The 26527-nt window shown below is 49.4% G+C and overlaps 1 protein-coding gene across 3 annotated transcripts in view; it reads right to left on the reverse strand.

Moving 5' to 3' along the window:
- The window catches only part of man1a2 (mannosidase, alpha, class 1A, member 2), a 62432-nt gene that overhangs the window by 15270 nt on the left and 20635 nt on the right, over positions 1-26527 (reverse strand). For all 3 annotated transcript variants that reach the window (XM_083682251.1, XM_083682249.1, XM_083682250.1), the window contains 3 exons: positions 18405-18501; positions 5572-5690; positions 1466-1546 (listed from right to left, as the gene is read on the reverse strand). In XM_083682251.1, the coding sequence (XP_083538377.1) occupies positions 1466-1546; positions 5572-5690; positions 18405-18501 (297 nt within the window). The remainder of the gene's footprint in view (positions 1-1465; positions 1547-5571; positions 5691-18404; positions 18502-26527) is intronic.

Consider the following 26527-nt stretch of genomic DNA (forward strand, 5'->3'; position numbering starts at 1 on the left):
ATCATCTTCCATTGCAGGCCTTACTCCCCTGTCCTGTTTTCTCTCTGCAATCAGCGCACTCTCCCTCTCTCATCATTTTCTCTTTGCTCTCTCCATTTCTGTCTGTTTCTCTCTCTATCCCCCTACTCTCCCTCCCTCCCTCCCTCTTTCTTTCCTTACCTCTCTCTCTCTTTCTGTATATCTCCCCCCCCCCCCCTCTCCCTCCCTCCCTGAGGACAGGTAATTACTCAGAGCAGGCTGTTAACCTCTGATGTCCCTCAACAGTGGAGCATGGCAGCTGCTGTCACCTGTACTACATATCCCAGAGGCACTAGCACCTTTCACCTGGACTACATATCCCAGAGGCACTAGCACCTTTCACCTGGACTACATATCCCAGAGGCACTAGCACCTTTCACCTGGACTACATATCCCACAGGCACTAAAGCGCCTTTTATCTGAGGAAAGAATGGAGAGAGAATGGGGCAGTGTGGATGATGTGAGGAGGAGAGAAAAGAGGGGAGTGGAGGAGGAGAAGGAAGAGAGGAGAGAGCAGAGACAGGAGGACAGATGGAGGAATAAACACCATCCATCACTTGGTCTGTGGGTGACTCCCCCCCCTGTCCCCCCCTGTCTCCCCCAGGGACATACCATGAACAACTCTCACTGAGGAGAGATGACCTAGAGGGACAGACTGATAACACCCTCCCCTCCTCCCCCTATCCCTCCCTCCTCTCCTTTAACGCACCAGCAGCCTCTGCAGAACACTCAGGCCTAATGGGGAGGGGGGGAACGAGACAACGAGGAGGAGGAGGAGGGGGGGGGGGGGGGGGGGCAGGCATTAAGAGAGGCAGGGAGCGCTGGGGTATCTGGTCCCATTAGAGCAGGTGGGGGGGGGGCAGAGAGGAGAAGACAGAGGAGAGGAGGGGAGTGGGGGGCAGAGAGAGGGGAGAGGCCGAGACGCATGGCTGGAGCTCAATTCCACCACATTCACTCCGGACTAATGTGAGGGGGGGGAAGGGGGGGGGGGGTACTGAGGATTTGTGGCTCTTTTCATTAGAGCTAGAGGGCAGATAAGAGTGTTTTGGAGGTGTGCGTGTGCGTGTGCGTGTGTGTGTGTGTGTGTGTGTGTGTGCGCTTCATTAACATGGACACCAGAAAGGGAGGTTTATTTCCCCTGAGATTCCTCTGACCTGTACGGCCACATCTCTCCCTCCTGTCCAGGTAATGAAGGATGGAGCTGTGATCCCTCTCTCCCTCCCTCTCTCTACCCTCGCTCGCCCCACTCTCTTGGCGTTCTTAATCTGACCCCATTTCTCATTCTCCCTCTCCCCTGTCTCTTCTGCATTCTCTTCAGCAGAGCAAACTCTTGTGCTTTATCAAGCGCCTGTCAAAGGCAGTCACACACACACACACACACACACACCAAATGGAAGCAAACAAACTCCTGAGAGACACACACACACACACCCACAGGAGTAGTTACCTCCTGTCCAGACAGGTAGTAGGCAGCCAGCAGTCCTCCGATGAAGCGGATGTTGACCTCGAAGACGGATACCTCAGCGTTCTGTAGACAGATGAAAGAACAGGCGGATCAATCAGACGGAAGGAGAGAGAGAGAGATGCACACACACGCACAAGCACTGAACTGGCCAGAGAAGTACTGTGCTGCCCTCAAAACAAAGTCATATTCCAAACCCACCAGAGACATCCTAGTGTCTTCCACACACACACACACACACACACACACACGTCTGACTGGCCCTGGTGGACCAGGCAGATTCATGTACCTTTCAGAGCAGTGTGAGGGGATTCCTGTTCTCAACCTTACACAGCAACAGGCCCCCCCCCCCCCGCCCCCACACACACACACACACACACTCACTGTGGAATAGCCTCAATGGTCAATACAGTGGGAGTAGAGGGGGAGGCGAGAGGAAGCAGAGGGCGAGAGCGGTGGAGAGGGTGAGAGAGCAAGAGGGCGGGAGAGGGAGAGGAGACAGCATGGGGTCTTAAAGAGTGTAATTTTGGCACTGCCCCCCCCTATCTTTCTCTCCCTCTCCCCCCCCCCCCTCTCTCTCTGATGGATGGAGAGCAGAGTGTATAAAACCCAAGGCGATGTCTCGTCATCATCCATCTCCCTGTCAGCCCTGCTTCCCCCCTACACACGCACACACACACACACACTCTCTCAAGAGTGACACCGAGAGCAACGGCATCAAATAACCCGACCGCTCCGACGCCCCCAAGCCCACGGAGCACTTAACAGTCAGGTGACACGCGCCAACGTGCTGCTGGACGGCGTTCAGTCAATATCAGGGTCCCCCCCCCCCACTACGTAAACATTTCAGAGCAAATTAAACTGATATTTAGTCATGATAGAGTCACTGTCTTTGATCGCTATTGACACTGTTGTTAAAAGCGAAAGCATTTAGCTTTTTGCACTACTGCTTGTTTGCACAGACCATATCTACTATATTGGTCTCTCTTTATATATATTACATATGTAACATACCTCAAGACCTATTGCCCTTGTTCAACTGTACATGTCATATTGATATTCATCTCAGGTATATTCACTCATTATATTCATTTATTTATCCTCACTGTAATACCTTATACTGTAATACCATGCACTGTCTACAATATCATGTCATGCAATGTCAATGAAGTGTAATCTAATCTAATCTAATGTTCCTCAGTGAATTCACTGTTTCAGCATGTTTTGACATGAATAAACGCAAGTCAGTTTTTGACAATGCAACCCAGCCAGGACCACCTTTTTTCCCAAGATCCTGGGGAGAACCCTGAATAGATAGGATAGGAGAACCCTGAATAGATAGGATAGGAGAACCCTGAATAGATAGGATAGGAGAACCCTGAATAGATAGGATAGGAGAACCCTGAATAGGATCAAGTTATTCAGGTTGCCTCACACATACTCATTTGATCTAGAAGAAGAAGAAGACGACTCTTTATTTGGCCATGCAATCAATTCTCTTCAATTGTAGGAATTTGACACGTGCACACCCCTCCCGAGACAACACACACACTGCACACACCACACCCCCAAGGGAGAACAGAGCTCTGGGCTCTGGGCACAGGGCAGCCATATTTGGCACCACTGGAGCAGTTAGTGCCTTGCTCAAGGGCACAACGGCAGTGGTAGGAGCCTTAGATATGCCGCCAGTAACCTTCCAGTTACCAGCTCACATCCGTCTCCCTCCTAGGGTGGGGATCGAACCAGCAACCTCCCGACCTCTCTAACCTCTAGGCCACCTGCCGCCCCATACATCCAAACATGTTCTCTGTACAGGTCACAGGTCACAGGACTCGTCACTACTGGGACCGTCAGTCATTCAGGTTGCGCAGGCTAACACACGAGGATCATCACACTCATTCATAGTTCTCTATTTTAGACTTTCTTACTGCTCAACCAGTCAGAACCGTACAGTAGGTATCAGCCAGCCAGCCAGCCAGCCAGCCAGCCAGCCAGCCAGCCAGCCAGCCCCACCAATATGCGGTTTTAACTAGTGTAATTTTACTCCTATTACTCACACTAACGTGAGAGTTGACCACATGAAAGGCTGTTATAACTCATGCATGTAACATCATACATAATGATTATATACTGTATAATTCAAATGACTGGGAATGATCATTCCTCACTGCTCTGGGGTTCTGACTCCTTTGATACATGACGGCTTTTCATATGCGAGAAAATACTGCGTGTAACATTTAAGCCTGTCAGAGAGAATTTCCTTTGAATCCAAACCCCCCCCCCCCCCTAAATTCGGAATAATATGCAACGATACTCCATAATTAAAGCCGGTTAATCAAATCCGAGCGGGACATTCTTTGACATCGTGTACCAATTCATCATTGGACCACGCTATCGATATTCATATCAACTGTCAGTGTAACCAGGTTATTCATCACTGGCCCCCCACAGTCCATTAGCTCATCCTTTGAATGAGCCAGTGGATTAATCCTGACTGCATGTTGGTGATCCATCATCTAGCTAGCTCTGCTGGGCTCACTACTACGCAACGCATTTAATCGTTCATTAATGGAGGGATCAACTCACTCACACACGTATGCACACATGCACAAACACACACACACACACACACACACAGAGAGACACGCACACAGAGAGACAATCCACACCCACACCCACAGACAGACACAGACACACGCCCACAGAGAGATGATTAAGTTAGACAGAGAGTGATGTCTTTAATAGCGGCTGTAAGTGGAGATGCGGGCTGTTATTCCAGCCCTACAGTCAGCAACAGCAGCCCAGGGACGGCCCTAATGGGTCTGATATGAACACATTACCCAAAACAAACCTCTCATTTCATAACCGTCTCTGGAAGAACACTTCCAATGACATCTGAGCCTCCGCACGCTGGGAACGCTACTTTAAAACCGTTATTCGGGGCGAAAGTGTAGCCATTTTGTAGTCCGTAATTTGGGAATCGGCGTTTCCGTCAGAGGCAGGCTCGGAGCCGGCTAAGTCATGTTGTGTCTAAAGTGGTAAAGCCATCAGGACTGGTCTGCAGAGGAGATGGATGCCTCATCTCAACCATGACGCACCTCCATTTCTGACTCCCACTGTTCACAACCCAGAAATATAGACCCTCTCTGCGCTCTCTCTCTCTCTCATCCCTTTCTCCCTCTGCCTTCTCTGTCCACCCCCCTCTCTCGCCTAGTACTGACCAGGGGTTAATTAGCTTTCTCACCCCCCCACATCTGCTGTGTGATTACCTCTGTAGGAGTGCAATAACCCTGGGAGAATATGGGAGCGAGAGGAGAGAGAGAGAGAGAGGAGATCTAGCTAGCTCAGCAGAGTACGAGTGTGTTTTGGGGGAGACATTATGCACTATGTAGTGTGTTGTTTAGTCGAAGCAGCCCTCTGATGAACAGCGTGCTGCTCAGAGCTCTACATCTTCAGGACTGTGGGCGACCGACTCTCTCCTTTCCCTGCCTACAGCGTTTCCATGGCACCAACTCTGTTTCCTGGTTACGGCTGTTGCCGCGTGTCACGTTGTGTCCCTGCAATCGGAGCGCTGATCGTGCGCTCAATACTGAAACTCTGCAGAAACGTGATTCAGACGAGGGCTTCAATACTGAAACAAGGGCTAGTCTTAGTCTGGGACGAGTGTTTGAGAATAATGATCATAATACATATCAAATGTATAGAACGCTTTTCTAACACAATACAAATTTTATAAATAAAACAAGCACAAAAAAACAGTTTGAGTCACAAAAGACACACCTGTAGACAATATACACACACCTGAAGAAAGCTGTTTAACAGTCATTCAGTCTGTCTTGTACACAAGAGTTTATCATCACAATGAGACTAGCCTGGATAAATAACGGTGAAATTAAAAGTGAAATCACTCGACCAGATGTGGCCGGCCGTGGGGTTTCCAACCCAGGTCTCCCACGTGGAAGACACAATCATCTACCATTAGGCCAAGAGGCCATCCTCCAGGTCAGGGGACACTTGATTTTCCATGTATCAGGCAGGGGTACCTGATTCCAAACCACCTCCACTACACAGAGTAGTTGTACTGTACGTACCACGCTGAAGTCCAGGTTCTCAACGATCCACTCCTGGCCGTCCTTGAACTCCTCATGCAGACCCATCATGTAGAGGGTGTCCAGGGCATCCACAATGGTCGCCCCCATCTGGGAGTTACCTGTACACACACACACACAACAGCAACAACACAGGGTCAGGGTCTCAGGGCCTTGAGAATGTACACAACACAGGGTTATAGTTTGTCGTTGTTAAAAGCGAAACCGAAAGCTTTATGATGTTCCTCAGTGAATTCAACGCCACCTAGTTCAAAAATCCTGGAGAGAACCCTGGGACGTAAATCAACAATCATACGGCCAAAGTCATCATCTTACATCAGTTTCGGTATCCCCTGCTAATGGTAAAGGGTTAATATTTGGGAAGGGTAAGCTCATCCTAGATCTGTGCTTTTGAGGCAACTTCACATGTAATCATAATTGTGTGATTCTGTCCCGTCATGAGTCCTCCAAACAGTGGGAGGCACTGTAACACTGAAGCACCATTAAGTGTAAATCAGTGGGTGAGAGTGAGAGAGCTGCCCTTCAATCTCTAGTAATGACTTGGGGAGGGGACAGTGGGGAGACCGTGGCTCTCCATTAACACATGACTGACAGCCACATCACTCACTCCTCCCCGCTCTCAATGTCACAAGGCCAAGGCAGAGGTGGAGGTGTGGTGTGGTGTGTGTGTGTGTGTGTCTGTATGTGTGCGTGTGCGTACGTCTGCTCACAGCTCAGAGAATAACAAAACGTCACTCATGCTGCTTTCCAACTTTCCTCCAGACAGATGCACAGTGAGCAAAGAGGAAATGAAACAAATTAAATATATTCTATGTTTATTGTTCAGTATTGCTTCATGCCAGGCCGGCTGGTGAGAGCAGTGTTCTTTTCCATCATCTGCAGTGTGTGTGTGTGTGTGTATGGTGTACAATAGTCATCATGCAGAGTGTAGTGTAGTGTGGCTGGGTTAAATACTCATGCAGAGCGTAGCGTGGCTGTGTTGAACTCTGCTAGCCTGCAGTCCTGTCCTCATCTCTAGTAGCTTTATTCACAGCACTCTGTGTGTGTGTGTGTGTCTCACTCCCTCTCCCTGTGCTAGTGTTATTATTATTATTGACAGCAGCTCTAAATCACTCTAAAAATACACACGCCTGACGTTGGAGGGCTGGAGGGCTGGGGGAGAGGGCTGGGGGAGATGGCTGGAGGGCTGGGGGAGAGGGCTGGAGGACGGGACTAGAGGGCTGGGGGAGGGGGCTGGAGGGCTGGCAGAGGCTAGGGACAGATTGGCCTGCTGGTAGTGGCGCAAGACCCCCACCCAAACCCCCCGCTGGCACACAACAACGCCCGTCACCTCCATCCAACACCCCGACACTCATACACCCACCCATCCATACGAACCCCACCTGTCACCTCAATCTACCTCACATCCCCTACCTGTCAACTCAATCTACTTCACACCCCCCACCTGTCACCTCAATCTACCTTACACCCCCACCTGTCACCTCAATCTACCTCACACCCCCACCTGTCACCTCTTCATACCTGCTACTGTCCTGTGTCCTTTCAGATCAGTGCAGATGATCTTTGGGAGAGGAGAGGAGGAGTGGAGGAAAGGAGACTAGAAGAGGTAGCTATACTTGGTGTATACTCTAACCCTTTCCTGTCAATCCGTTTCTCCATCTGTCCTCTATCTCTCTCTCCCTTTCTCTCTCTCCATCTCCCTTTCTTTCTCTTAATTTCTGCACTGCATGTTCCCTTCATCATCTTAATCCATCTAATCCCTCCATCTGTCTCTCCTCACTCCTTCATATCTACCAGTTCATCTCTCTCACTCTCATCAGTCTTATCATCAATACATCTTTATCCCCCCCCCCCCCCCCCCCAGACCCTCTCTCACAGCACTAGTCATTTCAAATGGAGCTGCCCTGGCCTTTCACAGCAGTTTTTTTATCCCAAACAAATTGGCTAAGATAAGCTTTATTTGGAAAAATAATCATTACAGACACACTTCCTCGTTCTCCTTCTCTCATTCCCCTCCCTCCCTCCCTCCCTCCATCTCCTCTGCCAGTTCTGTTAGGAGGTTTGTGAGGGAGTACTTCAGCTCCAGCCTGAGTCTCCGCATGGCAGAGAACGTGATCATTTCATTATTCAGACTTCATTTTCTCCATCTCGTAAACTGGAGGCTCTGGGAGGGAATGAAGGTGGAGGAGGAGGAGGAGAGAAAAGGGGGAGGGTGCCACTCAACCGTAGCAGGCTCAGGCCAGAGTGGAGGGTTTTATAGGAGAAAAATTACACGGAGAGCTTCGTCTGTGCCAAAACCTCCACTCTCCTCTCTCTCTCTCTCTCTCCTCCCTCCTCACTCTGTTACACTATCTGCACATAGGGCTCTCCCTCTCTCCTTTCCTCTAACCCTGTTGTCTCTCTCTCTTCTCTCCATCCCCCCTTCCTTCTCCTGGATAAACAGCATGTGGTGTGGGGGCAGCCAAGCCTCTCGTCCTCTCCTCCCTCCTCTCCTCGTCTCCACTCCTCGGCCAGTCCAGACCACACTCCTCTTCTCTTTCTCCCTCCCTCCCTCCCCCGCCGGGGGCAAGCCCAGACCACCCTCCTCTTCTCCCCCTTCTCCCTCTTAGCGAGTCCATCCCAAGTCTACCTCCTTCCTGGGTTCTGAGGCGAGGCCACAGCCGGGGTAACAGGCTCTACACGAACAACCCAAACATCAGCCGTTGATCTATCGCTATGGCGGCACGTGAACGAGAGAAGCGCGCTGAGCGCTTGACGACTAGCCAATCAGAACGCACTCCATAGCGAGAGAACACGGATGGTCTTCCAGACCAGACCGTAGGCCGTATTAAACTGTTGGATGCATGCATGATTGCAATGACAATGACATCATGAAGACGTAGATCTAGAACGCTGTCTAAACGTTAGACACAAGCGCTGCCTCAGCCCACGGATCTCAATAGGCTCGCAATAGCCTAATGAACATAATGTCCTGCAAGACTGAGACGATTACAGATTCATTACGTTTTCCTCATCAACTATGAATGTGTTGCCAAGAGCATTTATCAACAACGTAGGATAGAAATGTAACATCATATCAGACTGCAGGCCTAACTTTTGAAAATGAACAACATCATCATTTTATCATTTGAGCCACCGTTGACAAAATCGTAAACTGCAGCGTTTGCCCTAAGAGGTGGTTGTGGTGGGTGTCTGGCACTTTGGGAGCTTGCTTCTAAAGGACACGCCTCAAACAACGCCAACCCTCCCACCTCAGCGCAAGCGAGCAGATGTGAGACTGAACGTTCGCCAATCTTGGCGTTGTGATTTGAAAAACGCTACAGCGCCAACTTTTCCAAGCTGAAATTGCCAACAAACACCGCTTGCGTTTTAAAACACTGTTCCTTTGCTCCCCGGACGAAAATAGAACCCTAGAACTTCTAAAATGTTCTAGTTCTAGAATACAAAGCTCTGGGAAAACAACACGGTGTAGCATGCAGACCCAACTCCTCAGAGGGGGAGAAAATGAGGAGAATCATCTCTACTCACTTATTTTTCCTGTTTTTTTTTTTTTTTTTTAAACAGATTAAGAACGCAGGCTACCCTAACCAGGGGGACTAATTACCTCGTGGCTGTTCCTTTGTGCTGCTGTCCAGAACAGCTCTCTACGGAAGCCTTTGTGATGTCGTGCTAGTGTGCCTCTAAGTGCCCCGGACTCCTCATAGATAGACTGCTGGAGAATGCTCTACAAACCGCTTGGTCTGTAACCAAGGCCTAAGAGGAGAGGGAAGGAACAAACTTCGGGAGAACTTTTGAGCAAAGTTACGACAAGAGGGAGTACTGTACACAATCAGCGGAGAGGTGCAGAACAAACTGCAGCAGAGCTGAGGTATGGAAAAGGCCAACAAATCCTTCAAAAACCAACCGTACATAGCCAGTAGGGAGTGTAGTAACAACAAAGGCTGATTACCTCAACCTATCCATGGCTGACCCGGTGCTCAAACCCAGGGCTAGTGGAGGAGGGGGGGGGGGGGGGGGGGGGGGGGTAGAGGCTGTTTCTCTGAGGATGCTGAGAGGAATACTCTGTGAAGTCATGAACTGTGTGAGAAGCAGAGGCTGTTTCTCTGAGGATGCTGAGAGGAATACTCTGTGAAGTCATGAACTGAGCGCTGAGGCGAGGCTACAACACTCCATTCATTATCCAGCTCCTGTACTGACAGATGAACCAGAACAAATGAAGTCAGGAAGACTGCTATGCAATGAGTTACCAACAAATCTCCTATAGAGCCATGTAGCGTGGGCACCAAACCCCTCACAGAGGAGAAGAGGAGGGAGGAGATGGGAATAGGATTTCTGTCACGCTCTCCTCTCTCTGTCCGACCTGACCTTTACATGCTGGGTTTAACTATGAACTCACTGCAGTGTGACGGATGAGGATTTTTAAAATTGTGTGTGTGCGCGCGCGCGCATGCATACATGATTGTGTGTGCGCGTGCGTGTGTGAGTGTGTAGGTGTGTGCATGCGTACATTATTGTGTGTATGTGTGCGTGTGCATGTGTGAGTGTGTAGGTGTGTGTGTAGGGGTGTGTGCAAGTGTGAGAATGGTCACACTGTATCTGACACAGTCTTCTCACATCCTCTCTCTTTATAGGAGAGAGAGACTGACTGATGGAAGAGAGAGAGAAAGAGAGAGAGAGACTGACAGAAAAGAGAGAGAGACTGACAGGAGAGAGAGAGAGAGAGAGAGGCTGACAGGAAAGAGAGAGAGCGACTGACAGGAGAGAGAGAGACTGACAGGGAAGAAAGAGAGAGAGAGAGAGACTGACAGGAAGAGCAATTGAAGATCCTAACATTTCTGCACCCTGTATGTTTTCAACATAACTTCTGCTCTCTACTGTACTGCTAAATCACATCCCTGGAGTCAATAACATCACAATCAATACTCCTAGACCATTTAACCGGAGCTTCAAAGAGGTGTATTGTGGGTAATGGCTCCAAAGTGGCCTCTTAACCAATCACTTGATGCGCAACGCCTCTCATCTCCTCACACGTGATGTCTAACAACTAGAATACAGCCCCGCTCTCTCTCTCCTGTGTGTGTCACTGATGAGCTGGTGTAGAATGGAGGAGTGGAGCTGCGCCACACTGTGAACTTGGCGGTGCCACTATGTAAACACCTCAAGGCAAATGAAACTACATATTTAGCAAAGATAGAGTAAGTATCTTTGATCGCCAACGACATTGTTGTTAAAAATGAAAGCGTTGAGATCAGTGAATTCAGCGTTTTAACTGTATTTCTTTTCTGCATTTCGACATCAATAAACGCGAGTCAGGTTTTGATGATGCAATCCAGCGACACGCTGCGCAAAAATCCTGGGGAGAACCCCGCAGTGGGCTGACTTGAAAGTGAATGGTTGAGAAGGAAAGAGTTTGTGAATGTGTCCTTGTGCTGTGTCCAGGGAGGGAGAGATAGTTTGTGAACGTGTCTTTGTGTTGTTTCCAGGGTGTTGCGGGAGATGTGCGTTGGAGAGGTGTGTCCACGGTTGGAGAGGTGTGTCCTTGATTGCAACTGGTTTCCCTGTTGAACGTTTAATCTGAGGGGAACCCCGGGACTTGGGGAACCCTGGGACTTGGGGAGGAGGGGGAGTTGAGAGGGGAGATGGGGAGATATGAGGTTCTCTTGGGAGGGAGGAGGGTAGAGAAGAGGCAAAGAGAAAGTGAAGGGGAAGGGGAAAGTGGAGTTTGTTGGGGGGGGAGGAGGGAGAAGCGAGGGAGGGAGGGAGGGAGAAGAGAGGGAGCTTCAGTTTCTCTCCTCTCACAGTCTCTATTAGTGATGCCAACTACAGGCTGGCCCCAAAGCTCAGCAGAGAGAGAGAGAGAGAGACACAGAGAGAGGGACAGAGAGTGAGAGAGAGAGAGTGAGAGAGAGAGAGAGACAGAGATACCCCCTCAGGGGTTAATCAGCTCTGCAGAGATTTCTCCTCATCAACATCATCCAGCTGGGGGAGGGGGGCAGGGGTTAGATTAGACACACACACACACACACACACACACACACACTCACTCACTTCTCACATACACACGCAAGCATGCAGACATACACCCTGGAGAGTGCTAGCTAGGGAGCTAGCGTGTGGAGGCGTGTTGCCGTTGTCTGCTCGTTGGTGAATGCTGAGTATTGACTGGGGAGTTCTCTCTGCACTCAGAATGTGATACCTGCTGCTCAGCACAGCCTCACCAGACTACATCCCTCTATACCTCTCTCTCCCCTCATCTCCTTTATCTCTCTCTCCCTCCCTCCCCACATCTCTCTACTTCTCTCTCTCTCCCCCTCATCTCTCTCTCTCTCGTTCTAGTCAGACTGCTCTCAGCCCTCAGGCTGTCATTATAAAGTCATCACCAGTGCTGCATTCCTCTTTCCCTCCTTCCCCCTCTACCCCCACCACACCCCTCCACCCCCCCACCGACCTGGACCTCATCCACTGATAGTTACCATTCCTCCTCCACCCCAACCCCACCCACCCCTACACGACTCCACCCCCCCCCCCCCACCCAGACCTCATCCACTGCTACAGTTATCCTCCCTCCTCTCCCTCCTCCACCCCCCCCACCCCCTCCTCCACTCACCCCTACAGTTACCCTCCCTCCTCTCCCCCCACCACACACCTCCACCCCCCCACCCCTTCCTCCACTCATCCCTACAGTTACACCACCACACCCCTCCACTCCTCACACTCTCTCTCTCTCTCTCTCACACACACACCCCAACAAGGCCATCATCACAGCGGTGTGGCAGCGCGTAGCTCCGTTCATTAAGTGGATATTAACCCCCCCGAGGGGAGCCAATCTCCCCATCAACCAGGGAGGACGTGTAATTGGAGATGGTATCGCAGCTCCGCCAGGGCAGGGGGGCTGATGGGAGTTATGGTAATGAGCTTATGAATATTGAGATGAGACATGAGGAAATAACCTAGAGGGAGGGGCTAAGCCTCTTAAAGCCCCCACACCCCCCCTACAGGGACGCGCTGTCCAATCATGTCGCAGAGCCGCCTAAGCGATCAAACATCGTGTCGAGCGATCCCTGAACGACAATCCAGCTTGATAAAGCCTAATGGGAGCAGTGGATTCTTCTATCTGTGGGTTTGTACCCTCACACTAAAACCCACTGGAGCAGCAAGGACACCGTCTACACGTGGCAGTCTAGCAAACTAATACCGGGAGAATACAGCAGTCCATGAATTACACCCAGCGCTTGAGATAACGAGTGGGGACGTTTTCCCCAGAGGTTGACTCAGGCCAAGTCCTCTTCTCTCCTCTCCTCTCCTCAGCTCTCCTCTGCTTTGCTCTCCTCTCCTCTCCTCTCCTGTCTCTTCTGCTCTCCTTTCGTCTCCTCTGCTCTCCTCCAGTGGCCAGGCCCCAGTCTCCCTGCTGCTCTGGAAATACCATCACACACACTGCTGTCTTTTCCTTCGCCCTCTTCTCTCCATCTGCTGCTTAGTCCTTGAACATCTCTCTCTCTCTCTGCTCCCATCCCTCTCTTCATATCTACCGCTCTCTCTCTTTCTCATGTTGTGTGTGTGTGTGTGTGTGTAGTCTTCTACATAAGGCACAATCCTCTGGATTCTAAATTGGCCTGTTTCCCTCTTCTTCAGTTCTATAAACCAGACATCGTTTGGCTCTCTCTCTCTCTCTCTCTCTCTCGTGTGAGAATCAGACCTCTCCCACAGGCACGTTGCCATGGTGCCCGTTCCACAAACCCTTCCCAGGATGCAGTGTGATTCTGCCCAGGGAGCGGAGCGTATGAAGACATGACCTACATGCTGAAGAACAACACGTAACTAAACTCAGCGTCTGGCTCTGGATGGGAGAGGAGAGGAGGAGAGGGCTGGTGACTCTGCTATGGATTCATCATCATCATCATCATCATCATGCACCCCTGTAGTCATTGGTAGGGGATAGAAGAACAACACTAAACTGCACTCAGCGTCTGGCTCTGGCTAGAGGAGTGGAAGAGCTGTTAAATTGGGGGATTGCTTCTTCCTCTTCGTCATCATCATAATCACCACCATGATCACTACCATCTATCATCATCATCATCATCACCACCACCACCTACCATCACCATCACCACCACCATGATCACTATCATCATCATCACCACCACCTACCATCACCATCACCACCACCATGATCACTATCATCATCATCATCACCATCATCAGAGAGAGGAACAACACTACCGTAACTAAACTAAGCTAAGCTCAACTCAGCATGTGTCTGGCTGGTAGAGGAGAGGTGTTGAGTAGGAGAGGGCGGGGCGGCATCGTCACCCAGCCCTACAGGACTTCAAGGAGAGAGAGGAACAAAGTGCGGTTAGCGGTTAGCAGGTAATCGCTAGCAGCGTGTGTATTGATTAGCCAGGTATTGATCCAGGATGGCATCGTTATCACGATCACCACCACCTCTATCACAAGCAGTGTGTACATGTAGATATTGATCCTGCCTGGGGATAGACACTGATCTGACATCATCATCATCATCATCACCCACACAGTGCTAGCAGTCTGTAGGTATTGATCAGCCAGGCCTGGGGATCAATGCTGGACTACACCATCATCATCATCATCATCATCACCCACATAGCACTAGTGACTAGCGGTTAGCAGTGCATAGGTATCGATCTGCCAGGCCTGGGGACCAGAGGTCAAAGATTGACTAATCTGCAGCTCAGGGGGTCTCGGGGGACGACAGGATGCCCAAACATACCTGAATCCAGCTGACCTCTTCATCGCTATGGCAATGAGCTGACCCGAGGGGTTCTCCCCCAAAGAATGGAAGAGTGGAGGTGCGCCACCTTGTCCACTTGGCTCTGCATTTCAGAGCAAATTAAACAGATATTTTCTAATGATAGTTACTCTATGTTTGATCACCAATGACATCTTGTTAAAAGCGAAAGCAAAAAAAATGAAAGCGTTATGACGTTCCTCCGTAAATTCAGCGTTTTAGCAGTCATTTTAGAGTATTTTTCCTCTCCCCTCATCTCCTTTCTTTCATTTTACAGCCGCTGTACTTGTATGAGCCAATCAGGCGACCCAGAGGCAGCCAGCCAATGAGAGAGCAGTATACTGGGACATGAGAGATTCTCCACTGTTCCAAAGGTATGCACCAACCTCTTAAGTCAGCTCTTATAGGCCTGGTGAGAGGGTAGGAGCACCACTCAACAGCCAATCAATACAACACTGCACTACACCCAGTACTTCTGCACAGACAAACACGGTCTGAGTGCACATAGGGACTGCATGGATGTGTGAGTAGTTGTTGTTGTTTGTGTGTGTGTTCCGAAAATAACTACAACTGATTGAAAATGTAGAAACAACAACATCTCCACAAGGCATAGACAACTACTGTAAAGTTGTGGCTTCCCCAGGCACATGTTAAGCCTACACTCAACTTCAATGGACGGTCTTTAGTCTAGGACTAGACTTAATCTGTGTCTGGAAAACAACACCGTTCTGACCAGGGTCTTTCGACTAGGACTACGCTTAATTTGTGTCTGGGAAACCAGCCCTTTGTGCTGTAAATACAGAGGAAGCTGATGCTGTTGTGACACAGATGTGTATTTACATCTGCTATGGTCAGTGGTATGGGTGACAGGCCAGATCAATGTAAACTGTGGTGTTGTGTTGCAGTCCTGACTCCTAATCAATGTAAAGAGGGGGCGCGCGCGCGCGCGCGCGCGCGCGCGCGCGCACACACACACACACACACACACACACACACACACACACACACACACACACACACACACACACACACACACACACACACACACACACACACACACACACACACACACACACACACAGCGGTCCAAGGGAATCCCCTGGGAGCCCTCTCCTGTAAACACCACAGCAGAGAGAGAGAGTGTTTAAAGATGAGGCCTGCCTGTCCATCTCCAGAGTAAACAGGATGGATGGCCTTGTGTGATCGTGCTCTGACTGCATCCCAAACACAAATACAGGTCAAACGGCGTTCCCTGACTGCATCATGACCCCAATGTAGTCCGACCATTCTCTAGCTGAATCAATAGAGGTGGATGGGAATGGTGTGTTATTACCCAGCGCTGTGGATGGAGGGGCAGTGGGGACAGAGGGGCAGGGGGGTGAGGGGGATCCATGGAGATAGATGGGACCAGTCAAAACATATAAAATAGTTATAGTTTATAAACATATAAAATAGTGACCTTAAAATCCTCTGACCAATAAAAAAAACTGCAATATCAGGGTTCTCCCCGGGATTTTTGAACAGCGTGGCGCTGGATTGCAATTATCAAAACCCGACCCGTGTTTACTGACGTCACAATGCTCACAAAATACAGCTAAAACACTGAATTCACTGAGGAACATCATAACACTTTCACCTTCGCTTTCGTTTTTAACAACGATGTCATTGGCCATCAAAATTCTTTGGGGAGAACCCTGGACCAGTCAAACATATTAATTAGTTAAATAGAATGACTACAAAAAGTCCACGCCTAAGACCAATAAAACTACAACATCAAAGCTGAGCTAGCGTAGCCAGGCTGTTGTCTTCACCTGGCTATGGGTCATAGCTGTAGCGGAGGTGGGTTTGGAATCACACTCTCATGATGAGGTAGCCCTGTCTGTAAACTCAAGTGTCGCCCTCAGTGTTTTCTATGTGGGAGACCCTGCTTTTGGACCCTGTCTATTTATGTCATAGACAAAGTGCTATATTCACAGTTGGTTACTGGGCTGCACTGGCATGTTAGCATAGATAGGTTATCAGTGTCTCATCGTAACCACACCCTGACCCTTGTATCATCTACCTCCAGAGTAAGAACAGCCCTTTATCCTAACTGTGTTCTCCAGGGCTGACAAACATGTAGCCTAATGTTACCTCAGCATGAGCAGTCTTCCCTTTCCCTACCCAAGCATGACAACTAGAAGAACTCCTCCATACAATGTAAAGCAATATGAGCCCCAGGAAAAAGCCCCACATGTTTGACCTCAATCTGAAATGCGCTGTGTTAGTTAGATAGTGTGTTAGCTGTCCCAGTGTGAACTGTGTCAAGGTTGTGTTAGCGAGCCATCTCAGCATGAACTCTTACACTAATATGAATAATGTATAAGTAAAATAATGAATACTGTATGTTGTGCTAGCTAGCTCAGTCTTGAGCTTAGAACACCATACTGTGTTGCTGTTAGCCATCTTAGTGTGAACTCTATTACTCAAGTATTATGTTTTGTTAGCTAGCTAGCTCAGCATGAACTCACTTACCCCAATATGAATAAGTACTGTATGTTGTGCTAGCTAGCTCAGTCTTCAGCCTGTGTTACTGTTAGCTATCTCAGTGTGAACTCAAGTTACCTCAGCCTTGCGTTGTGTTAGCTAGCTATCTCAGTGTGAACTCGGCTCCTTTACCCCAGCCTGACCCGAACACCAGGACAAGGACGGCCATTATCCCCAGTTGAACCGTTTCTCTGTAGGACAAAGAGCCTGCTTCTATCTCCACCAAACATCAGCTCCTCATTCTCCTCATCCTCTCCCTCCTTCCCCTTCTCCATTCACCACCATACAGGGCTCTCAGGGCTATCTGATCGTGCGCCTAATGGTGGAGACAATGGAAGTGGAGACTCAGTCCTTCTTGTTACCATTCCTTGGCCTCTGGTATCACTGTGGTGTGGTGTAGCCTAGTCAGGCTTTAGATGACACAAAACACACCCAGCATTACCCTTTGTTTGACATTATAATGGTAGAGAGGCAGTGGAGATTGCATGGAAAGGGTATGTTGTGCTGTGGTATGATGGTAAAGAGTGTGTGTGTGTGTGTGTGTGTGTCTCTGAGGAGAATATCTAAAGCTGAGGGCGGCAAGGGAAGACAGCAGAGATATCAGAGGCCCTTGCATCAAGATGTTCTCTCTCTGACACACACACACACACCGTTCGATATAGCCTCACCCTGTCTGTTGAAACGCTCCTCTCAAACAGAGAGAGAGAAGCATAAGAAAATACAAAAGCAGAGAGATGGGGGGGGGGGGGAGAGAGAGACTCATCAATAATGAAATTGGGTAGGTACTCAGCAGTGTTCTGCCTCTCTCCATCTCTCTCTTCTCCCTCTTCCCTCCATCGTCTCTCTTCTCTCTGTTCTCTCCATCAATCATGATGAGACTAGTAGGCTTACCAGCCGTGCTAGCCCATCCAGCAGTCAATACTGAGACAGGAGAACACACACACACACACACACACACACACACACACACACACACACACACACACCCACACCCACACACACACCCACACCCACACACCAGCTCATCCACAATTTAACTGCAGTTCATAAAATAACACAGTTTATGGCCAATTTGCCTGACTGGACATTGTCATTTCACACAAGACACACACGCACAAGCATCTGCAAACACAATCGTGCATGCGAGCGCACACACACACACACACACAGACACACACTCTCCAACACCAACAGCAACCACCAGAACAAGATCATGAGAGAGTGGGGTGGGACAATTTGTGTGTGTGTGTGTGTGTGTGTGTGTGTGTGTGTGTGTGTGTATGCGTGTGTGTGTGCCCTTCATCCAAACACAAGTCTGCATTTGTGTACAAGCATATGTAGTGGAGAAAGTGTTAACGTCAGTGTGTTTGTTAAAAAGGTTAAAAAGTTTTAAATGAAAATAAAAAAGGTGTTTTTTTTTTATTATTAATGAATAAACAAAATAAATGAACGAATGAACAAGTAAATATATATAAATATATAATTATCAACATTATAACCATATTAGGCCAAAAGTGTGACTTACCGAAAATGTTGGTGGAATGTCCTTTCTTGGCGAGAGGTTTGAGTTCGTTGTGTCCCCAGCCGTACTGCCTGTAGCTGTCCCACGCATGCTTCATCATCTAAACACAAACACACAAACAAACAGACAACCTGGTTAGGTTCCAAGACCAGACGACAAGCCTCGAGAGGCAACAGAAACAATAACATGGCAAGGTTTTAGTAACATTTGTAAACTAGTAACAAAATGAGACTTTTATCTGTAACAAGCAGACATGACAAGTATTTAGGGCCAGTTTTCTGGACTAATTAAGTCTTAATCCTGGACTAAGAGGCACAGCTCAGTGGAGAGAATATCCAGACAACAGAGTGCTTTTCAGTCCTACAACATAATCTTAGACAAGTCTGAAACAACAACACTAGCAGAGTGTTGTTTTGTCTGGAACACTGACCAAGAACATTTAGACAAACATGCCTTAGAGTTCTGTTAGTGTGCTGAGCAGCAACATGACTCCATCTCTCTGTAAACACAGGCGAGAGAGAGAGAGAGAGAGAGAGAGAGAGAGAGAGTGGCCTTGTTCATTTAATTTATTTATTATTTATTTGATGGGGACAAGTTACAGCAAAAAACAAAACAAAAAAAACCCATCTCAGAAGCTGAGATCTGATGCGTTCAAGGGGAGTCTAGCGGAGGTAGAAATCGGAGGACGGGATCATTGTAATGCATGGAATGAGGAATTGTTTGATAACATCCCTGGGATGCATTGTACCAGATATTGATAAACAGCTCATTTCCATCGGGAGGTAAACAATAAGTATCTATCAGGTTACTATGAGACCTACTACACATGACTCATCATACATACATACATACATACTGCATATACAGTACATACACATACTGTACATACACACACACACACACTGTATGTACAGTACATACACACTGTATATACAGTACATACACACACAGTACATACATACAGACAAACATACTGTACATACATACATACGTACACAGACATACATACTGTTCATTCACACACAAATATTGTTCATACACAGACACACACACAGTAAATACATGCATACGTCTCACTCATGATACAGGAAGAAAAGCAAACCAAAAGTGGAACAAGTAGAACAAGACTTTCTTTCTCCATCAGAGAAAACTTGACAGATGAGAGCGGGGGGGGGGTGGTGGTGGTGGGGGGGAATAACACACACACGCCTTTGATCTGGGCCGTGATGCTACAGAGAGTGACATCCCTGTGCCCAGCTTGTGTGAGCCCAGCTACTGCCCCTTGTGTGGCATAACCTTGGCGTGCGTGCACATGAGCAAACACACACGCACACGCACACACACACACACACACACCCCTCCCCCCGGTGACTATATAACTGTCTGTTCCTCTGCCACTCTGTTTCTAGGTCACTGATCACCAGGTCCCTCAACATGCACTAACACCACGGCTGGGTGGACAGGACACTGTGTGTATGTGTGTGTGTGTGTGTACGTGTAAACTGCTCTACTCACACCACTGTTAAATTGTAGCCATGGGGGGGTGTCCCTCTCTCCAAGCTTTCTCTTCATGTGTTCCTTTATTGACTGTCTGGGTGTTGTTTTAACCCGAGTGCTGGACTACATGTTTGTCTTGTGGAGAAAAACCCCCACAACAGCTGCATTCTGAACCTGACCTTTAGAGAGACGCTGGAGGGACTGGACTGGGCTAGAGAGGGAGAGGGAGATGATGAGGGAGAGAGGGAGAGGTGGCCGGGGGGGGGGGGGGGGGGTTGAGAGTGTGTGAAAGAGAAGATAAAAGAGAGAAAGACAGAGAGAGAGAGGAGATGAGAGATTGAGAGAGAGAAGGTGAAAGGGAGAATTGTGACAGTGATGCTGAGAAAAGAGGTTCTCCGGGGGAAACCGCGGCGATGACATCTACTCTGACAGACAGACGGACGGCCACGCCCACAGCTGTCGTGATCCCTCTCTGTATCCAGCCTCTTCTACTTCATCCCTCTCTTGATCCAACCTCTTCTACATCATCCCTCTCAGTATCCAACCTCTTCTACATCATCCATCACCCTCGTCATGTGGGAACTGCAAAAGGGAGAGCATTCCCTGAAAAACAGATTCAGTGCAGAACACAGTGGGATCATTCTATCAGAATGAAAGGCTAAACTCTTCTCCAGGCAGATCTGCTGATCTGTAAACAAGCTGTGTGTCTTCAACACCCACGTAGGTCTGTCTCTCTAGGCTGCCGTCCTGAAACCAGAGCCCACATTTTTTCCCCCTGTGTGTGCGTATGTGCCACCGTTAGCCCTCTCCGGACCCAATCAGAGAGCCTGAGTGTGTGAGTGTGTGTGTGTGTGACACCTCTATCCCTCTCCAGACCCAGTCGGAGCGAGGCAGGGAGCCTGAGAGTGTGAGTGAGTGAGTGTGTGTGTGTGTGTGTGTGTCTCTGCTAGGCAGCATGAGTGTGTGTGTGTGTGTGTGTGTCTCTGCTAGGCAGCATGAGTGTGTGTGTGTGTGTGTGCGTGTGCGCTAGGGAGCCCGAGCCAAGCCAATAAAACCCAGGGCCAGGAGGACTTTCATTGTGTTCTTGGCTTTACACATTTCCATGACGCACTCCCTCCCTTGCTCCTTACACGCAGGAGATTATAAATCAAATTAACACACCGCACCGGGACATCGCCACTTACTCATTGGCTCTCCATGAACATGTCCAATTGGCTCCTTTGTCAAATGCATCACATGCCGATTGGTTGATCCATCTTGATCAAAGGACTACTTTGAATATTCAAATGATCTCTAGAGTCTGATTAGACACTGATTGGACATTCCACTGGTGACCTCGCTACCAGCTTCCTGTTATCACGTTGACATCCGTTCAAGATCTCTTCTGTACAGAGTCTACAGCAGTGGAGGCTGGTGGAGGTAGAAATCGGAGGACGGGCTCATTGTAATGCATGGAATGGAATGAGGAATGGTATCAAAAAATGTGTGGTCTACAAGCCGATAGCAGAGAAACCATATTAGAAATTATAATTCTCCCCTACACCTCGTTTGGTACGATCCAACATACAATACTCTTGAGATCACATACCGCTGATTCAACAGCATGGTACGGTCCAACATACACCACGTCTAGGTTACAGGTCTCTTAACTGGTATCAAATATCCAGCTCCTTCTAGACAGGCTCATGTTTACGTGCTGCAGAGCTGGCAGGGGACGGGGCTGGGCGGGACGGGGCTGGGGGGGGACGGGGGCTGGTATTCAGGGCGGCTATCCCCAACGGTCGTTGAGAAGGCAGAGAGAGAGGGTTTGGTTTGGGTTGGCTCTGGTCCTGTCTCGTCTAAAACTCCCAGACCAGGAACATTCTTTAGCAGCTTAGCTAAGCTCCCTCTCAGTCTCCTCGGGTCTCAGACAGACACGCGCACACACACACACACACACACACGCACGATGAGAGAGAGGAATGATTTTCTCAGGAGAAATCACACCACCGTCAGAGAGGACGATTCCCCAGTGAGAACCAGAGGAGAGGGAGAGGAGAACTTCAATATACTGCTTTGCTACCAAGCGTGTCTACTGTGACAATCAGGACTCGGAGGGCCCAAAACGTTGTCATGAGAAACACACTTGGGAGTATACACTGTAGTGTAGCCAATTGTGAACCAATACTATCCATGTTCAAAGCCTCAAGTTTTCTCATGCACGCGCACACACACACACTTCATGTTAAGCTCCATTAGCCCCTCAACCCTGAGTCTTTATATAATTCTTACAATTACAATAATATATCATTCTTACAACTTACGATAATTCTTATGATCCTAACAAACATCTGTCAGACATTCACACGAGAGAAGGGGGTTTCTAATCTCACAGACATGAGAGACACACCTACTGCAGTGGAGGCAGTGATTGATGCCATTCCTCACTCCATACCACACATTACAATGAGCCCTGTCCTCCGATTTCTACCTCCACCGGCCTCCCCTGATCTACAGTGATGTGGTCAAAGAGACTCAAACGAGGGACAATGCAACCAGACACACGTTGAACGCAATAACAAGCTCATGGTTGTCATCTTGGTCAGTCTGGCTGAGGTCACCCTGTCCCCCTGGGGTCACCCCCGACACCCTGTGGTCACCCTGTCCCCCCCTGCCCACGGTGACACTGAAGTGGCCATCCTCTCTGCTCTGCTCAGCACAGGTCTTTCAAAACGTTCAATCTAGAATCAGAATGATCCAGATTCTTTTTTTGCTACCCAGGATCAGATGTGTGACACGTCCTTTATCCTCACTGTCTCTTTCTCATTTCCCCCCCCCCCCCCCCCCCCCCCCCCAGCTCATCTGGATGTATTCTGGTGTGTATATGATATCAGCTCAGGAGGTTTATTAATTGTGTGCATCCTAGCTGGACCTGACCTTGCCTTGGAACAGACCTGCTGTTATTGAGGTCACAGTCTGGGCCAGATTAAAAAACTCTCTCTCTCTCTCTCCATCTCTCTCCCTCCAAACACATTATCACCCTAGCCCAAACCCGTCTCTCCATGCACTCCACTAGCTACCCCTGAGCCATGTGCGTGCATCTCAACCCAGGTAAACCCCCCCCCACCCCCACCCCCATCAACTACCACACTGCGGTACCCTGTTCTTGAAATACATCCTTCCTTCCTTCCTTCAAGACCTCACTGATCTGACATGACGCGATTGGTCAAAGCAGTGCAGTGGGAGGCCGTGACGTTAGCGACTGTGTGCAAAGACATGATTTCCCCGGCTGAAGGCGTTGCCATGGCGGCGCTCTGGGAGACGCGTGAGGGTGACATCCTGTTAGAGCAAATCACTTCCCTTGGAAGACTTCCTGGAGAGAGGAGGGAGGGGAGGGAGGAGAGAACAGGCTGGGCCAGGAGGGAGGGAGGGAAGGAAGAGAGTGGGAGGAGAGCGAAGGGAGGAAGGAAGGGAGCAGAGGAGAGGAAGGAGGGAGGGATGAGAGTGAGAGGGAGAGGAGGGAGAGAGGCCAGTGTAGCCTCAGGACACAGACACGGGGGTGGACAGACAGTGACAGCCTAGAAAGTGTCAGGTCCGCAGTGCGGCCAGAGAGCAGGGATCTGTCTGTCTGTCTGTCTGCCTGCCTGCCTGCCTGCCTGCCTGCCTATATCTCTGTATCTCTGTCTGTCTCTCTACCGGTCTGCCTGCCTGCCTGCCTGTATGTCTGTCTGTCTGTCCTGGGCGGTGCTGCCTGCTAGGAGCTCTGCTGTGACCTTCACAATGGCTGTAACAACTGTTGTGTCCATCAGCACCCAGGTGGTCAACCTTGTGCCCTCAACCATCAACTATCCCCCTGGAGGACATACAACCTGCCCTCAAACAAGCCAGAGTGATTCATGTACAGAAGGAAAAGCCAGGTGGGGGCGGTGGGGGAGTTATGTGTTGCCCTGGGTATCCTCTAGACTCAGTTTGATTGATTTAAAGCTGCCATCTCCCCCTCCCCTCCCCTCCCCTCCTCCATCCCTCCATCCTCCCCTGCTATCTGGCCTAGTGGACGGGCCATCAGAAGCTGCAGGGGAGCTACAGTAATATGACAGTTGAAGTGCGAGCCGGTAGTAAATGCACACACAGCATCCAGCCTGCGGGAGGTGATAAACTTCCCCTTTAATGCCTTCCCCTCCAGGCATCGGGGGGTGATAAACCTCCCCTTTAAGAGGAGACACATTAAAAGAGCAGAGATAGGACCCTTTAACAGCTTGTAGCAGGCGCTCCAGACAGATCAGACTGATGATACAGCTTCTCCCTTCTGACATGCGGGCCTTCTAACACGCACACACACACACACACACACACACACACACACACACACTAAGAACGCTCAGTCTCAGAGGCTTAGCCTTGTCTAAGAATAAGATATAACATGTGTGGAGTACAATGTTGGAGTTCACATGTGTTTCTAAAAGCCAGCGGTCAGATACCTCTGCCTTCAAATGAATGACAAGAGACATCTCCTCAGAGACACTCTCTCTCTTTCACTCTACCTCTTTCTCTCTCTCTTTACCTTGCTGTGACCTCTCTATGGGAAATTAAAGGAGAGTTAACTTCTGCCTCCCTCCCCTTCTCTGCCCCCCGTACTCCCTGTCCTCCTCCTTCATCTCTCCATCTCTGTCCTCCTGCCTGACCTTGAGTACCACCATGCCCTCCTCCCTCACTCTCTCCGTCTCTCTCTCTAAGCTAATATCTCCCCTCCCTGTGCAGGACATATGCTCAGCCATGATCCTGGCACTGAACTGGTCCCTGACTAGAACCCCCCCCCCACACACACACACACTCCTTCTCCCCCCCAGGGCTCCCAGGATCACAAGCCAACACTACACCACCACCTCCCCCCCCCCCCCCCCCTCCTCCTCCTCCTGACCTCTATGGCTCCCAGAGAGCGAGGCCAAAGTGCTGCACAGACACACTCCTCTCCCTCTCTGGCCCTGCCAAGGCAGCCTTTCATGATGGAGGGAGGGAGGAGAGAGGGAATGAGGGGACATTGAGATGAGGCACACTAACAAAGAGACTGGTGTTGTATTCTTATATTCTTTGCTGGAACTGAAAGGTAAACGGATTAGTACACCGTAATAACATTGTAATAACAGAATTGGCCAGGTCAGGCAAACATAAATGCCATACTGGGGTGAGGGATAATATGGAGGGAAATGAAACCGCAAAAAATAGCCACTAAAAATCCATGAAACAGGAGGTGCTATTGCCTGCTACCTCCTGCCTCTGACACACACGCACACACACACACACACACACACACACAGCTAGGAGAACGATGACAGGGAGGCGCCACGTTGCTTCCTCTCCTCCCTCGCTTCACGTTAATCCACGCTGGAGAAATGATTTCCCGCTTCTGTTTAATCTGGTCAAACACCGTGTTACGGAGAAGAAAAAAAACGAAAGAGAGCCGTCAAGGTGCGCTTCTGTGGCAACAACCCAGAGGAGCGTGGCATTGTGGGACTGTCTTGTCGTCTGCCAGCTCCTCTGTCACACTCTCACCATCAGCCAAGCGCTAATCAAAGCTAGCAGCTAGCACAGCGCTGGCCGGGGCCTGGGCCTATACTTAGCAAGGTGCTGCTGGAGCCAGCTAGCCTGGAATACATCCGTCTCCTTTCTCTCCACTCCACCTTACATCAGCCTCTTCTCCTCCTCCTCCTCACGCCTCCTTCTCCACCTTAAATCAGTCTGTTCTCCTCCTCACGCCTCCTTCTCCTCCTTAAATCAGTCTGTTCTCCTCCTCACGCCTCCTTCTCCTTACATCAGCCTCTCCTCCTCCTCCTCACGCCTCCTTAAATCAGTCTCTTCTCCTTACATCAGCCTCTCCTCCTCCTCAACGCCTCCTTAAATCAGTCTCTTCTCCTCCTCACGCCTCCTCCTCTCCCTTACATCCGTCACCTTCTTCCTTCTCTTCCTCATACCAGTCTGTTTCTCCTCTCTCTTCTCTCCACTCCTCCTCCTCTCCCTTACATCCGTCCCTTCTTCTTCTCTCTCTCCGTCTCTCCTTTCTTCCTTCTCTTCACAGGGAGGCCAACGCCAACACTAGCACTAGAGCTAAACGATGAACAAGATGGTTGGTTATGAGGACGGGTTCATGATGTGGCCAAACATGTCCGCACACTTAGTGTCTCATGTTTTAATGATGCCCTCATGAATATGTATGAGTTGAAACACAGATCCATGATGACATCTATGCATAATAAATAGGCCTGGATGCATATATGCATGGGCGTAGGTTGGCGAGCTAAGCTTCCCCAAAAGTACATTTAAATAAATGTACCAAAATGATAATAATTACTGTGATTATAAATCTCACATTTATTCTCACACTCAGCAGAGGCGTTTATACTGGTAGCAATCACATCTCTTTTCCCAAGGTAATATGCAGGAGTAGGCTACAGAACAGGAGGCTCTTCCAAAACTATCCATGTGCTCACCAAACTTCATCGGTGAGGGTGACTGGCGGCTGGCCTACAGTTTAACCCCAAGACCGACACTGATGGAATTAATTCGTCACAGAATTGTTTTCATTTCGGGGCGCTTGGTGGCGTAGCGCACTAATGCGCTTACCACGTAATCGCGAGGTCCCCGGTTCGATTCCG

Source organism: Argentina silus (assembly GCF_951799395.1).
Source record: "Argentina silus genome assembly, chromosome: 12".
NCBI lineage: Eukaryota > Metazoa > Chordata > Actinopteri > Argentiniformes > Argentinidae > Argentina > Argentina silus.